At 46.6% G+C, this 14,240-nt stretch overlaps 5 protein-coding genes across 5 annotated transcripts; 3 read left to right on the plus strand and 2 right to left on the minus strand.

Moving 5' to 3' along the window:
• Nucleotides 1–400: 400 nt before the first annotated feature.
• Nucleotides 401–1,817, minus strand: LOC117142243. The gene has a single exon (XM_033306095.1). The coding sequence runs from the start codon at nucleotides 1,453–1,455 to the stop codon at nucleotides 613–615; it is 843 nt and encodes a 280-aa protein (XP_033161986.1). The 5' UTR covers nucleotides 1,456–1,817; the 3' UTR covers nucleotides 401–612.
• A 978-nt stretch (nucleotides 1,818–2,795) lies between these two features.
• LOC117142244 (protein takeout) lies at nucleotides 2,796–5,488 on the plus strand. Its single transcript, XM_033306096.1, has 4 exons — nucleotides 2,796–3,062; nucleotides 4,587–4,676; nucleotides 4,739–4,889; nucleotides 4,972–5,488. The coding sequence occupies exons 1-4, from the start codon at nucleotides 2,978–2,980 to the stop codon at nucleotides 5,402–5,404; spliced, it is 759 nt and encodes a 252-aa protein (XP_033161987.1). The 5' UTR covers nucleotides 2,796–2,977; the 3' UTR covers nucleotides 5,405–5,488.
• Nucleotides 5,489–5,979: 491 nt separating this feature from the next.
• Nucleotides 5,980–7,741, plus strand: LOC117144881 (protein phosphatase 1 regulatory subunit 21). The gene is made up of 5 exons (XM_033310293.1): nucleotides 5,980–6,181; nucleotides 6,260–6,610; nucleotides 6,674–6,853; nucleotides 6,907–7,428; nucleotides 7,488–7,741. The coding sequence occupies exons 1-5, from the start codon at nucleotides 6,104–6,106 to the stop codon at nucleotides 7,575–7,577; spliced, it is 1,221 nt and encodes a 406-aa protein (XP_033166184.1). The 5' UTR covers nucleotides 5,980–6,103; the 3' UTR covers nucleotides 7,578–7,741.
• On the minus strand, nucleotides 7,695–8,329 carry LOC117144883 (iron-sulfur cluster assembly 2 homolog, mitochondrial). Its single transcript, XM_033310294.1, has 2 exons — nucleotides 8,181–8,329; nucleotides 7,695–8,119 (listed from the first exon to the last, which is right to left on the minus strand). Exons 1-2 carry the CDS (start codon nucleotides 8,222–8,224, stop codon nucleotides 7,744–7,746), a joined length of 420 nt encoding a protein of 139 aa, XP_033166185.1. The 5' UTR covers nucleotides 8,225–8,329; the 3' UTR covers nucleotides 7,695–7,743.
• A 267-nt stretch (nucleotides 8,330–8,596) lies between these two features.
• Nucleotides 8,597–14,141, plus strand: LOC117145879. Its single transcript, XM_033311703.1, has 4 exons — nucleotides 8,597–8,852; nucleotides 8,927–10,536; nucleotides 10,603–10,726; nucleotides 10,783–14,141. The coding sequence occupies exons 1-4, from the start codon at nucleotides 8,724–8,726 to the stop codon at nucleotides 14,104–14,106; spliced, it is 5,187 nt and encodes a 1,728-aa protein (XP_033167594.1). The 5' UTR covers nucleotides 8,597–8,723; the 3' UTR covers nucleotides 14,107–14,141.
• The last annotated feature ends 99 nt before the right edge of the window (nucleotides 14,142–14,240 follow it).

Below are 14,240 nucleotides of genomic sequence, written 5' to 3' on the forward strand. Positions count from 1 at the left end.
AGTCCTCGTCTATTTCACACTCTAGTACTCTGTTCAATGTTGTAATGAATTCAACGTATATTTACGACTATATATGTACTTGTAATAATGCGATCCAGTACGACATCGGCTGTTTTCAACCCCCAAAAACACAAGTCATAAGAAAACTATAACGTAATATCGTAAAATTAAAGCGTAATTGACCTCAAGAAGGAAATTAGAAAAGACAGATGGGGTAAATTAATAATGCATTCAAAGCGTAAATTTGAAAAAAAAAAATAAAATAAAAAACAAAAAAATCATTTAAAAAAGAGATAAAAAATGAAACAAAAAAATACAAATTAAACAAAATGAACACAATGACGAAGCACTTGTAACAAAATAGCACTGTTTTATTAAAAGAAAAATTGAAATACATACTAGCAATAAATATGAAATTTGGGATGTGTTTTTACTTGAGTGAAATGCATGTTAGTTTCTTATTTAGATAGCGAATTGATTTGATTGATTTATTGTCTATATAGTTGGTGTTACAATCTAAAGAAGTTCAAGGACTTGCAATTCTTATTCATAACTTTACTTTATGTTGCTTACTATATTGCACTATAGTTTATATTTATATAGCACTTTAGTTTAGTTATATCGCAGTGCGCAACTCTTTCCCAATGGAGCACATGTGGCTCCCGTGCCCCTGCCATGTCGCTCCTCCTCCTGGAGCCTCAGCTGGAGCAACTTCTGCCTTAGGGCGTAGGGCGTGGTGGTGCTGCTGCTGCTCCTCGTCACTTCCTGTTGCCTGCTCTCATTGGCCCGATCCTTGTTCCACTTGTCCGAGTGGCCGAAAATGATTTTATCATATGCCCGCTGCAGACGCAGCTCATCCTGGCGGACATCACTGAAGCATTCGCTGGTGTTCATCAGGCGGAAGTGCTGCAGGACCTTCAGTTGCTGCAGCTCATCGATGGCCTGCTGTTTGGGGTACTCAACTGGGCGTGGCGATGGCGTCGAGTTGCCACTGTAAACCTGACCCTGACCTTGGCTCCTCTGGCGACTGGCGACGCATGCGCTCTGCTCGTAAAGACGACGATTGTCCGTGTACCTTTCATGGTGGTTCGTGTTCGAGGTGTCAATACCTCCTGTTCGTTCCCAGCCCCATCGCAAAACCTTGGCCCTGCTCTGCTGGCGTTGCTGGGAGGAGCTGCAGCTGCAGCTGGAGCAGTGACTCACCGTGGTGGCTGTGGAGTTCCGGCGACTGAAGTCATTGACCAACTCGGTGCTGGAATGACCTAGGCCAAATCTGGGCGCGGTCTTTAGGCTCGGACGTTTTACAAATTGGGTGGGTCGCAGGCTTTGTCTGGAAGATGAGGTCACCGACCTGAGATCGCCACGTGGATGATGATCTCGATCTTGATGCAGCGCAAGATGTTGCTGCTGCCGCTCACTTCCCGATCTCATTACGCCGCAATAGCATTTGTGCATTTTGGAAACTATTGCGTCTAGCTTTTCTGATGATTCCAGTGATAATTACTTTTCTTTTGGATAATTCTATTCCGAAGTGATTGCGTGCCCGATGAATGCTGAGAGACTACTGGCGACAACCGGTTTCCACACTTATGGCCTGGTACTTTATCACCAATCATCATACCATTTGTATATACCGTTAGCCGGCTCAGCTAAGCACTCGCATATCGTTTGTTTATATTTGAACAACAATTGCAACAGTTTCCATAGACACATGTCGAGGTCCTTGGGCCGTTTATTTTTGGCCAAACACTTGCCAGCAGACTCATGTCCACACGCACACAAGTGCATGCCTAAGCCCAGTTGGACAAAAGAATGTGCTGGCCAAACGAAAGACTTAGGCAACAAACTTGAATTCGGTACCATGAAGTCAATTGACGAATTACAATCAAAGAATAGTGTTGTAAAAGATCAAAAATGATTGATAGGATGAAGCAGAACAAAATTGAAGAATTTAAAGCAAAAGCTTTAATATTTTTGATAGTTAATATAACCATACTGATTTGCATTGTTATTATACATTTTTAAATAGGAATGAAAGTGAAAATCCTAAATATATTAATACATGTTTGCAACTAAGATTTCCTCTTTGGCTTTTTCTGAAAATTTTTGATTTCCCCATTACCTATTTTACGGACTTCCAGTTTTAATGATGCCCGTTAATCCAAACTGTGCATTTAATTTAGTGGTAGCCACAAATAAGATTACCCAATTCGCTTAACCCAAAATTAGTTTTCCCATTTGTGCAAGAATTCGACTGTTGTGATTTCAGCACACCAAATGTTGCCAAATATTGACCCAATAAAAACTAGTTCCTGTGCACTTGTAGAATGTACGCTAAAAGTCCGCTCAAGTGCCTGGATTAAGTGGTTCGATTTGACTTCCTCGAAGAGAGCGAAGCGTGAATATCGTATAAGCAATATAAGCCCCATATTATGGCCATAAATTATGTTGACAACCAGGTGAGGTTCAATGAACCGCATAGCAGGGGGGGAAAATAATATCGAAAGGGCAAACACAGGGTTGCTGGGTGGCTCGGTCATTGGTCGTTGTCGTCACTTGTCTTCCACTGCCAGTGGTCATTGGTGGTTTGGCCGTCTTGGCCTGGCCAAAAGCGGCGAGCCGGAAAGCAAAAGTGGTTGACTCACTGGCTGGCTTAATGGGCCAAAGCTCGGCGCGATTGAAAATCGATGGGTTTTCGAGACTCGCAAAAGCTCGCCGACGTCCAACGATCAGAAAGCCAAGTTGAGGCGCCGTCGCCGCCGCTGAAGCTCGGTATAAAAAGACGATCGGCGGACGCATCCCGTGTACACAGTGATAAGTCTTCGGCCAGAACCACCTGTCACCTGAACCGAAAACGGAAGTCGCGCGCGCGTGGAGCCATCTCTTCGTGCCGAGTGTCAATTGGAGTTTGGTTGTGGCTCTTGGTCAATCGATTTCGTACATCCGATCCGATTTCGTACATCCCCCCGGACGCAAAATGTCAAAATACTCGCTACCACTAATGCTGCTGCTAATCGCTGCGGTTGCGCAGGAACTTACTGTAACGGCTGCGCAAGAATTGCGTAAGTACTGCACCAAAAAAAAAATAAAAATACAAATAAAAAACAAATAAATTAAGCAAATCGAACATCAACTATTGCGGCGAGTCAAAAGTGCAAAAACTTATAGATCGTATTTGCTTTGGCGCCATGCTTCGGCTACATCTATTTGCTTGGCACCACATTTATGGTTAAAACGTGATCGATATAGTTTATGGCTCTTTAAATTCGCTTTTTAGTTTGGGAACTCGCGATTTGGCCTGCAGACCTGAAGGTCGATCTGTGTAAGATTCTCTAGTGGCGTCTATAGTTGCATGCAAATTTGGAGTGTTATTACAGCAAGTACAGTAAAAATCAGTAGGGTGTCACGCCGGCTTAGACTTAAGTGCTGCTTCAAATTGGGATTCTGGGATTTACCACATATATATACTGGGTTTTTTACATCCTAAACTTTTTAAAATATTCATGGTCAATTTCAACTGTTTTCAGTCTAGGAAAGTCTGACAATTTCCCAGAACTGGAACTAATATTTATATTTACGTTGCAGTAGAATTTTTAAGTGTTTTTATGTACATTTTTAATACTTTAGAATCATGAATAATTACTTCTCTTGGTTTCAACACTAATCTAAGCTAGATTTCACTTTGAATTCCGAAAGAAATCCAGCAAGATAAATATGAACAATTAAAAACAATTAGCGTGGGAATCACCAAAAAGTTAAATAAAAATATTTTCCATGAAGTGATTAAAAATGCTATGGGCCATTTTCAAGATAATAGTTTTGGCAATTAAAAACGCGAATAATTGAGGGGGGGTATAAAAAGAAAAGCGACCATTTTTATGCGCTTCATTTGCGTGCTGCTAAATGGTCAAGATCAATTAAGATCGGTTTTTTGGCGGCATTAGAGGTTTCCAGCCACCGAAGTCCACTGTAAACGGTAGGTTATGCAATTGAAGCCATCGTCTGCAAACAGGTTGCTCTTGGCCAGGCCAGTTTGGCGGTCCAGACACCACCGACCACAGTCCAGTGATCCACATTCACCACATTCACACTTACACTTCCGCTTGTGACACAAATTTACGATTATCGCAGAGAAGGACATACATATGTAACCGCACGGCGATTGAATTGTGTTAATTAATTCGCACATTCCACGCGGCAGCGCGGAATTTTTATGGAATTTTTCTCGCTGTGTAGCTGATTAATGAAACCGTTGGCATAGGTCATGTGTGCCTTTGTCTGCTCAATGTATTCATGATAAATGGCCCCTCAACTTGACATTGAGCCACTAAAATATGCTAGCTCACTTCTTTTTCTCGTGTATTCATCCACATATATTTCGTTTTTTTTTTTCGTGTCGCCGACACTTTTGTTTTGTTTACAAACAAGTTTCTGTGGCCAACGAACTCTGGCCAATGGATGCTGGCCCAATTGCAGGCCGCTATATTTTTATATTTTGGCAGTGGCACTTCCGCAATCCGCGAGGCTGCCAGATTTCAATGTCATGACCAAGCGCGACTTAACCGATTTTCGTCTCGACTTTTCAGCCGAAGGCTTTCCCAAGTGCAAACGGGACGCGAACTTCGACAAATGCCTGGTGGATGCCGTCAATGTGGCGATACAGCAGCTGAAGGCGGGTGAGTAATCACACCGATTTGGTCGCAGACCTGGAGTCATCCTCCCACCGATTCCATTGCAGGCAATAAGGAATTCGGCATCCCGCCCCTCGAGCCGCTGACCGTGAAGAAACTCGTTATAGACGCCGGCAATGCGCCAATAAATCTGCGCCAGGCCTTGAAGAATGTGAAGGTGCACGACATGATCTCCACCAGCAAGATCCAGCGGTACAGGTGCGTTATCAGAATGTCAACTATTTCATCTAAAGAAGTTATGAGTATGTGATGCTTATATTGCTGACCTTCTACATTTCAGAACCGATCTGGATAAGCACTTGATTATCTGTGATAGCCGAACGGATCGCATCGAGATGATTGGCGACTACGAGATGTCCGGCCGCATCCTTCTGCTGCCCATCACGGGACATGGAAAGGCCAATGTCACGCTGATCAACACCAAGATCGAGCATCGCCTGATCGGCGAACCCTTCGAGAAGGATGGCGTCAAGTACATGCGACTGAAGGACTACCGGGTGTCCTTCGATCCCAAGAGGGTGTACATGAACTTCGAGAACCTATTCAACGACAAAACCCTGTCGGATGGTATGAATCGATTCCTCAACGAGAACTGGGAGACGGTGTTCAACGAACTGAAGGTGGGATATGCCAAGAGTTTCGGCATCATCTTCAGGGAGCTGTCCAACAAACTGTTCGAAAAAGTGCCCTTCGATAATATATTCTTAAGTTAAGTGCTAAAATAGCTTTCAATTACGTACCTATTAGGTAATGCTTAATTTATGTTACTACATAGTTAATAAAGGTCTTAAACGATATAACTCTACTTTATTTATTGCGATGGGGCCTTTGAGAGCTAGTCATCAGCTTAGTCACGGGCAAAGTAAATATTTAAACATATATTAACAACACTTTAGTTGGTTTGCTTAGGGCTTTAACCTTTCACACCTCTTAATTATTCGCTTCCCTTTTTATTGCTTGTAAACAAGATAATTCGATGAATTGCTGCCTGTAAACAGAAAAAAACAGCTTGCCTATATGAGAAGTGAGAAGTCAAGGTTGAAATGACATTTTTTAATGTAATTATATAATCAGTTTTTAGTTTGTAAACAAAAAACAAATATTTTGAAGTTAATTTTAAAAATAGCTGAAGTTTTATCATATATACTAATTATTTTATCAATGAATAATGCAAAAATATTTCATCATGTAAATTTCTTCTTTTTTTATTTAAAAAGCCGTTAAGTATTTAGTGTGACCAACTGCACAAATAATCGCATTTTCGACCATAGCGCTTTGATATTCTCTGCGAATGTGTGGCTGTGCCCACTGCAGTGCCAGCTTTATTTGTTGGTCAATTTGTTTAAAACAATTTAGAAACCGTGCGAAGAAATCCACCGCCGGCAACCACATAGATCTTAAAGCCAGCCTGGATGGCAGAGAAATCGCTAGCCATGGATGGCACCGTGCCGGAGGCCAAGTACCAGAAACTGGCCACAGAATACTCAAAGGTATAATTCAGCCCCAAATCGACAGCAACAGTTAACGCCCATTAATCCAATTAATCCCCAAAAATAAACCCCAATTAGCTGCGTGCACAAGCGACGGTGCTGAAGAAGGCTGTGCTGGAGGAGCAGTCCAAGGAGGCCAGCCTGCGGGAGCAACTGCAGCAGTACGCCACCTCGTTGCGGCGTACGGAGCAGGAGGTGGACTCGCTGGGCTTTCGAAACAAGCAGCTGGAGTCGCGAGTTTCGCAGCTGCAGCAGGAAATCTCGGTGCACGAGCAGCCCAAGAAGAAGGACAAGGATTCCGGTGGCAGGCGAGCCTTGCAGAGCAATAGCCGCCCAGATGCCGATCCAGCATCGGATGCCGCTCAGGAAGCCCTCATCTTTGAGGAACTGCAGAAGAAAATCATGGAGAATGCGCAGCTAACGTCATTGGTAAGGCCCAGGAAATGAAATTCAAAATTGGCTATGAGTTATGGCTCAAATGACTATGCACAGATTGACGACAAGCAAAGGGATCTGCTGCTGCACACTGAGCGCATAGCATCGTTGGAACAGAAACTGGAGAAACGCATCGGCGATCAAAACGAACTGGAGAAGCGACTCAGGAAGGAGGTGGAAACGCTGCAGCACAGGAACAGCGAGCTGGAAACAAAGCTGGTTGATGCGGCCAGCATGGTAATATTGAGATCTCTCTTTTAGTATTTACCCAAAGATTCACCTGCTTTCAGCTTGGCAGCGAGGACGCATTGAGCGCCACCGGCAGCGATACTACTCCTCTCCACAATCTCCAGCAGCAGTCGAATAGCAACCAACTCACCTCCGAGGATCGCATTGCGCTGCTCGAGAAGGAGGCGGCGCATTGGAGGGCTCAATTTGAAGTGGCCAAGTTGCACCAAGCATTTGTCTCGAACCCCAGCAAGGATCTCAGCACGTGCAGCTGCAGCACGGCGGCGGCGGGCGTCACCGTTCGACCGGCAGAGTCGGAGACGAAAGGCAGCCAGCGGGCGCGGGACTCGCTGCAGGATCCCCCCGAGCCGCCCTCCAAGGAGCAGCTCATCTACAGTGTGTTCAGCAAGAAGTTCGAGGATCTGATGCGACTGAAAGTGCAAGCGGAGTCCAAGTTGCGATCCTACGAGCTGGAGGTTCAGCACCTGCAAAACTGCCTGGAGAACGCAACGCACGAGCTGAAGGCCAAGGACGATCAGTTGGCCAGTTTGGGTGGAGCCCTGCAAATGCTCGAAGAGGAGTTGGTGAGTTGTGCCTGCAGTTTTGTGCTTTTCAAACCAAGTAACATCTTGGATTTCGTTAGACCACGACGCGTATTAACTACGAGGAGCAAATCAGCGTGCTGACGGAGCAGGTCATCAGCTTAAGTGACCAGCTGGCCGCCTGCAAATGAGCATGGACAGCGGCGCGCATCCCGCCCAGCTGCTTTACTGTATATTGTTGTAAAATAACTAACTGGGAACGCCCGCTCCCCCTCCCCTGTTTTGTTATTGTCCACCCTCGACGTGTATATAACTGAACATTCTATGTGTATTAAATAATTCTCTAAAGTTTAAAGTTTACAATTTGATTGAGAAGGAGGAGCCGCAGGAGCAGCCCTGTTCCGCCAGCGGATTGGCCACCATCCGGAAACCGGCGCGTATTAGTTCGCTGTGGTAATCTACGGTGGCGCCGCTGCAGTACTCCAGCGAGACGGTATCAATCACCACCTTGGCCTCAGCCTCGCCAAACTGCCGGTCATCCTCGTTCAGCTGCTTATCCAAATCGAATTTGTACTGAAAGCCGGAGCATCCGCCTCCTTCCACGGTCACACGCAGGAAGGATCCATCCACGCAGATCTCACGGAGTCGCTTCAAGCAGCTCTCGCTTACCTGGACACTAAGTTCTGGATTAGCGGATGTGGAAGCGGAGGCATGCCGCATTAGGATAAGATTTCTGTGGAAGATCAAGCACTTATTGTGGGAGTTGTCACGCAATGTTTCCTAGTTAATTTCACCTTTGCAATCCGCTCCTGGCCACTTGTCGCAGTAGGAACGCCATAATTTTACGATTTCACAGCCAAAAAATGTAATTTCAATATTTCTATTTACAATCTCGTAATCCAAACAATTTCAGCTGATTTCGCTCGATAACGATAGGTGTCGATAGTTCGATACATCCTAATTGGGCTATCAAGGCTTGTGTCCCTGCTATTTTAGCGATGTCTTGGTTTTCTAACTGAGTTTATTGCCATGTAGCTTCAATATAAAATTCATTAAATTCTATAATGTTAAAAAAAATATACGGAGTTTTTCGATCATTTAATTTCTCAATTTGTATTGTGGCTTGAGTGCGTTTTCCTTATATATAAAAAATATACCAGCTATATTTTGACGCATGTAAATTCTAGAACATTGAATTAATCATCTACGGTCACACTACCGCTTGGGAGGAATTTTTGAAGACGCTGGTTGTTTGATTTTACGCTCAAACTTGATTCGATTTCTACTGCGTAAATGCTGCCCCACATACGAATTTATTACAAGTATCGATAGAGCCGATGGCTCTGCAGCTAACAGTTAATGGAAAGTTCGGGGCCAACCTGAGGAGGACCATAGGACCACTGGACGATCCACAGAAAGTACGCAAAGATCTCGAGACTGAGCGTCGCATAACCCGTTTGAAGCAGGTAACTTGGCCCTTGGGTTCCGAGCCCATTGCGCAGTAATTGTAAAACTAAGCGTGACCCAATTTTTCAACCAGGTGCGTGAGAAGTCCAACCAACTGGCACGACAGATACGCGAGGAAGTGGCTGCCGAAAAGCGGCGTCAAATAGACAAATTAGAGCAGGTCAAGCAAAGGGAGCTGAATGCGTGGCGCGAGCATGTTTTGGCCAAAAAGCACCAGGACTACCGTTCGGCCGTTTTCCAAGTGGGCGCCGCCCATCGCGCCGCAAAGGAGGAGAACGAACGCATGGAGCAGCAGAGGCAAGAGAGAATCGACAAAATCCGAAGGTGTCGCCAGCAGGCCTTGAAAAGATCGGCCAAAGCCAGCGTGGAGTTGCGGGCCACAAACACAATGAATTTGAATGCGGAGGGACGTGCCTCGGCGGGCACACAAACGCCCATAGTGGAGGACAAAGAAAACCGAATGGAGAGCGGGTGCAACAAACCCTGTTGCAAGGGCAAGCGCAAAAGGACAACCAGCTGTGGATGTACCAGCACCGATGCAGAGGATGGGAAGGATGATGACGCATCCTCCGATGACGACTCATCCATCCTGATCATCGAGAGTCCGACCAGCAACCGGTGTCTCCAGAAAACTACTCCCGTTATCCTAGACGTGGAAATCGAGGAAACCATTTCTGAAACCCACAAGAATCCCGAGGGTATGGATATAAATGATAGGTTCATACAAACCAACCGCAAATTCAGCCATGTCGTCCGACCCAGTGAAGATGAACCCCAACGCAGGCCGAGATTTACGCAGATCAGCGATTTGGTAAAAAAAACCGAGACCACCGTACGAGCTGGGCCAAGTCGGCGAAGGGAAACAGATCCTACTCCATCAGTATCTGCCCCGCCTAGTCCCACAAAATCCCTGCCAAGATCGCCCAGGAAATGTGTAGAGCGAGAGGAGCCCGTTCCTGCTCCAGCACCCAGAAAATCACCCACTAAAACAGCTAAAGGATCCCCCAAGAAAATAGCTACGGCATCACGTAACCAGCCGACAGTCAAAAGACCGGGCTTAAAATTAAATCTAGCTCCTGCGAAGGTAATAGATGCGGGAATACACAGAGGTCAGAAGGCCAAAGCTCCAGCTACGCTGCCCAAAGTAACAGCTATAGAGAAACCAGCTGGGGAACCTCCTCGAAACCTTCAACCGATTCCAGAACAGGCTATGCCAGCCATGCCAAATCCGTCGATGACCAATTGTTATCCCATGCCTCAGAATCAACCATACATGCATCCGTATGCCCAACATCCGATGCAACCATATGCGATGCCATATTCAATGTCATTTCCCATGCAAGCCCAGTTTCCACAACCTCATCCGATGTATGCACCGCAGCAAATGATGCCAAATCAGCCAGCTGTACACGTTCCCGCTATTACTGCTCCACCAAGCACTGCTGCGCATTCCACTGTATCCACCACCACATTTACCGCGACCTCGCGACAGGACCCAAAGACGACTCAATCCGGACGTGTTCAGTTCTACGACCATAGCAATAAGTACCACAGAACGTACGAAGCACCAACACAGTCGGTGCAGTGCAATGAGAAGGATGTCAGCCAATTAACCGCTATGGATCATGCTCGCATCGAGAACCAGCTGAGAGATCTGCGGGAACAGGAACTGGACAAACTGAGGTAATAGCCAGAAACACACAACTTATCTTAATAAATCAAATTTAAATCAATAACGTATTTAAATAGGAAAATTAGTGACGATCGTGGTCAAAAGGCTCTTGAACGCGAGCAAGTGCGTCGGGATTGTGCCGAATTAACGGAAAAGCTAGATGCTTTAACGCAACAGCAACCGCAGCTCTTGCCAACCGATGTAAGGAAATCAAATATCTTTCCTCTTGAAATAATACAAACTCATTTTCACACCAGGCTAACATTATACCTAGCCATCGGTTCGCGGATGCGGCTGCCAGGCGAGAGCAAAAGATGAACGATGCAATGGAAGAAATGCTGCTTAGACCGGCCATCATCACCTGCCCGGAAGTGCGCACCAAACCTACTCCTCCAAACTCATCGCGCAGCAAATCCAAAGCTTCTGTGGCAGTTAATTTGGGCGAACCTCCTGTTCAAATGGGCCGGGATAATCTTGGCAGCACGGAGAGCTGCTGCTCCATTCTTCTCGACTACGTTAATGATCAGAGCAAGCAGCTCAAGTCGGACCTGCAGGCAGAGCAGTCGAACTCACTGAAATCGATGAGGCTAAAGAGTTTGCTTGAGCGCATTGAGAAAATTCGAGTCCAGCTGTTGGAGGAACTGAAGGCGGGCGAGACAGGTGCATCAAAGGGTGACAATGCCCAGGAATTGAACAATATACGTCAGGAGAGAGATGATATTCTATCCGAGCGAACGAGAACTTTAAACGAACGAGAATCGGATTTGCAACAGAAGGAGGCAATTCTCGAGCAGCGTCTCAGAAAGTTCTATAAGGAGACAAAAAGTGCAAAATCCAGTGAGAGTGATAAGCCGAAATCAACCTCAAAAGAAGATGGGCCAGTTGAGATCATTATTAAGGTGAGGAGCGACGGTACTGTTAAGCAATATGTACCGAGAACTAAATCGAAAGCCAAATCCAAGCCGTCGGCTATTGATAATGAAAATGATGTACCCCTGGGCTCAACTGAGAGCACACCAAGAGACGATGCGCCAAAGCCGACGGAACAGGATCACGGAAAGCGGCCATTCTCACAGGATCAGCGTCAGATATCCATTGATTCCAACTCCACCGCCTATCGCAGTCTGCCGCCAGTCAGTTATAAAAATATGGGCCAGGGAACTTCTTCTGTTCCTTCGGCTCCCGCTTCTGCTCCATTACATCCCGTGGTGATTCAATATATAAATCGTCTGCTAGGAATGACGCGCCAAAGTATAGATGAGATGGGTGTGAGTTCCTCGTATGTGACCACACCCTCAACGTCGGTGATCAACTCATTGAGAAACGTAACCCCTTGTCCCGAGCCTGAATCGGGAAGAACTGAAAGGGATCAGGATGAACATACGGAGATGAACGAGCATCGCATGGAGCGGATACAAACCTTTATTGATGATAATCGCAGCTTAATCAATGACTTGGAAGATTCAATACGTTGCCAGCAGCAGCTGCAAAGGGAGCAACAGTCGCAGGATACAGAGAAAAGTATGCGCGCCTTCGATCAAATATGGAACAAGCGTTTAGCCAAGAATCCTGAAGATTGTCAGCAAACCAACAAAGATAAAGGGCGCACAAGAGAAAATATGCAAAGGGAAAGGCCGACTCCACAAGGAGATAGGAAAAATGCCGCACCTCTAAAAGAAAGCGGCAAAAGGGAGCGGCAGCAGCAATCAAACGGTGCAGTGCAGCAAAAGAATGGTGGGGGGGTATCCTCAAGCTTGCCTGCCGATAAAAGCACAAACCGCTCTGCACCCGAAAAATCGAAATCCCAATCTACCAGTGAGGAGTCATCTGCCCGAAACATGGAACGCTATGCACAGCTCACGGAGAACTGCACCCAGCGGATCGCCGAACTGACGGAGCTGATCACGAAAGTGCGCGAGGAGAAGCAGCGACTTGTGGAGGTCACCCTCACATCGAACAGCGATGGCGAGCGGCAGTCTACTGAATATCTTGAGCTCCCAACTGGACAACAGCAAACCAGATGCCGGACAATGTCCGATCGCAGCGATTCTCAAACACCTTCGACCTCGGAAGCCTTGGCGCTGCAGAGGCACAAGCCGACAGCAGCCAGCAGGGATAGTGGCATTGCGGACTCGCGTCCAATTACCGCACAGGGCCAGGTTTGTATCGATGCGGAACCCATCTCCCTCGGCTCCTCAACGCAGAACAATACAGCACGCGGCCGAGTAAGGGCACCTCCGGCCACGATTCGTCGGTATAGTCCTCAACTAAACGCCGAGGATCTGGCGCACGAACTGTCGACCATTACAGAAGTCGAAACGCCGGGACAATCACATATTGTGGCCGCCACACCGGTGCCCAAGCCATTCCCTAGTTTTGATCAGTACGCCAAGGAACTGCAGTTGGATCTGTCGCGGTTGGATGCTGATCAGAGCCAACGGCTGCAGTGCGAATTCAATGAGTTAATACACGCGATCAGGCAGCACAATCAAGGAACTGACTATCGTGAGTTTCCTAGCATTAATGCCTATCTTCATAACATGACTAGCACCCGAATTCATGTGGAGATAGGTCAGGATGCAGATCAGGCCACTCTGTCCCCGGGTGAACTGATGCGACAGCTGCGTGTGGTCACTCATACGATCCAAGACTTTCCCAAGCGCAGGGAATACTTTGAAAAAATGTTGGCCAATCAACCAGCCGATCAGAGGGATCTAATAGACAGTGCTAGTTTAGGGAATGATTCCTCGGATTCATTTAACGTTGAGGAAGAACTCCGCCAGCGGAAAATTCTGAAGAACTCATTTCGTCGAGGCAACGCAACTGACACCACATTGACCGGTCAGGAGGTGGCTAGCAGTACGCGGCGGGAAAGCGTCGCCCCGGTGACCAACGATCAGCCCAACGAGAGTGGCATAGATCCCCTCTCCGGCAGCAACTTTTCCAGCGACGCGGATCGGAGAAGTCAGTGCTGGCATGCCACAATGCATCAGAGGCAACAGCAGGTGGATGAGTTGTGCAGCAGTACCACAGCCTCGTCGCCAGAACGGCGGCCACGAAGGTCTCGGCTACGTGGAGGCCACGAGCGCAACAACAGGTCTAAGGACGATTCCACAGTGCAGGATGCAAGCCAGATAGGAAGATCCCTTAATCTGAGGGAATTCCTTACGAGAGAGCTCCTCAAACATCGAGTGCACGACGACGTTATCAGTGATAGTTCAGATGAGTCCTTAAGGGGACACTTTCTGAGGTCGGTCCTGCATTCGCTCTCGCCCAGCAACAACACGCAAACACCAGGAGTGGGTGTAAGCCATGCCACCGGAGCAACCAACGACAGACAAAAGACATCCACACCAGTGGGATCGTTCCTCTCCATTCCGGAGAAGGCCGGGTCCATGAGTAGCACTGGCTCTCAACTGTTCTCCGGGGAGAGTCGCATCTCCCTGGTAAACTATCCAGATGGAACTCCACCCATTCCTTTTGAACAACAAAGCAAACTTAGTACAAATCAAACTCGCCAATCCTCAGCTCAAATAGGATCTGGTGTCAGGACATCGCATCGAAAGTCGCCTCGAAAATGATCGCCGAACTTTTAATCAATTTGTTTAGGTTTTAGATTATATTATCCATTTTATGACAATTATTTATATTTTACTAACTTTGCAATTGTGTGTCCAAAAGTGACTATCGAAAAAGATTGTATACAATTTGCTCA

Source organism: Drosophila mauritiana, chromosome 3R, assembly GCF_004382145.1.
Source record: "Drosophila mauritiana strain mau12 chromosome 3R, ASM438214v1, whole genome shotgun sequence".
Classification (NCBI taxonomy): Eukaryota; Metazoa; Arthropoda; class Insecta; order Diptera; family Drosophilidae; genus Drosophila; species Drosophila mauritiana.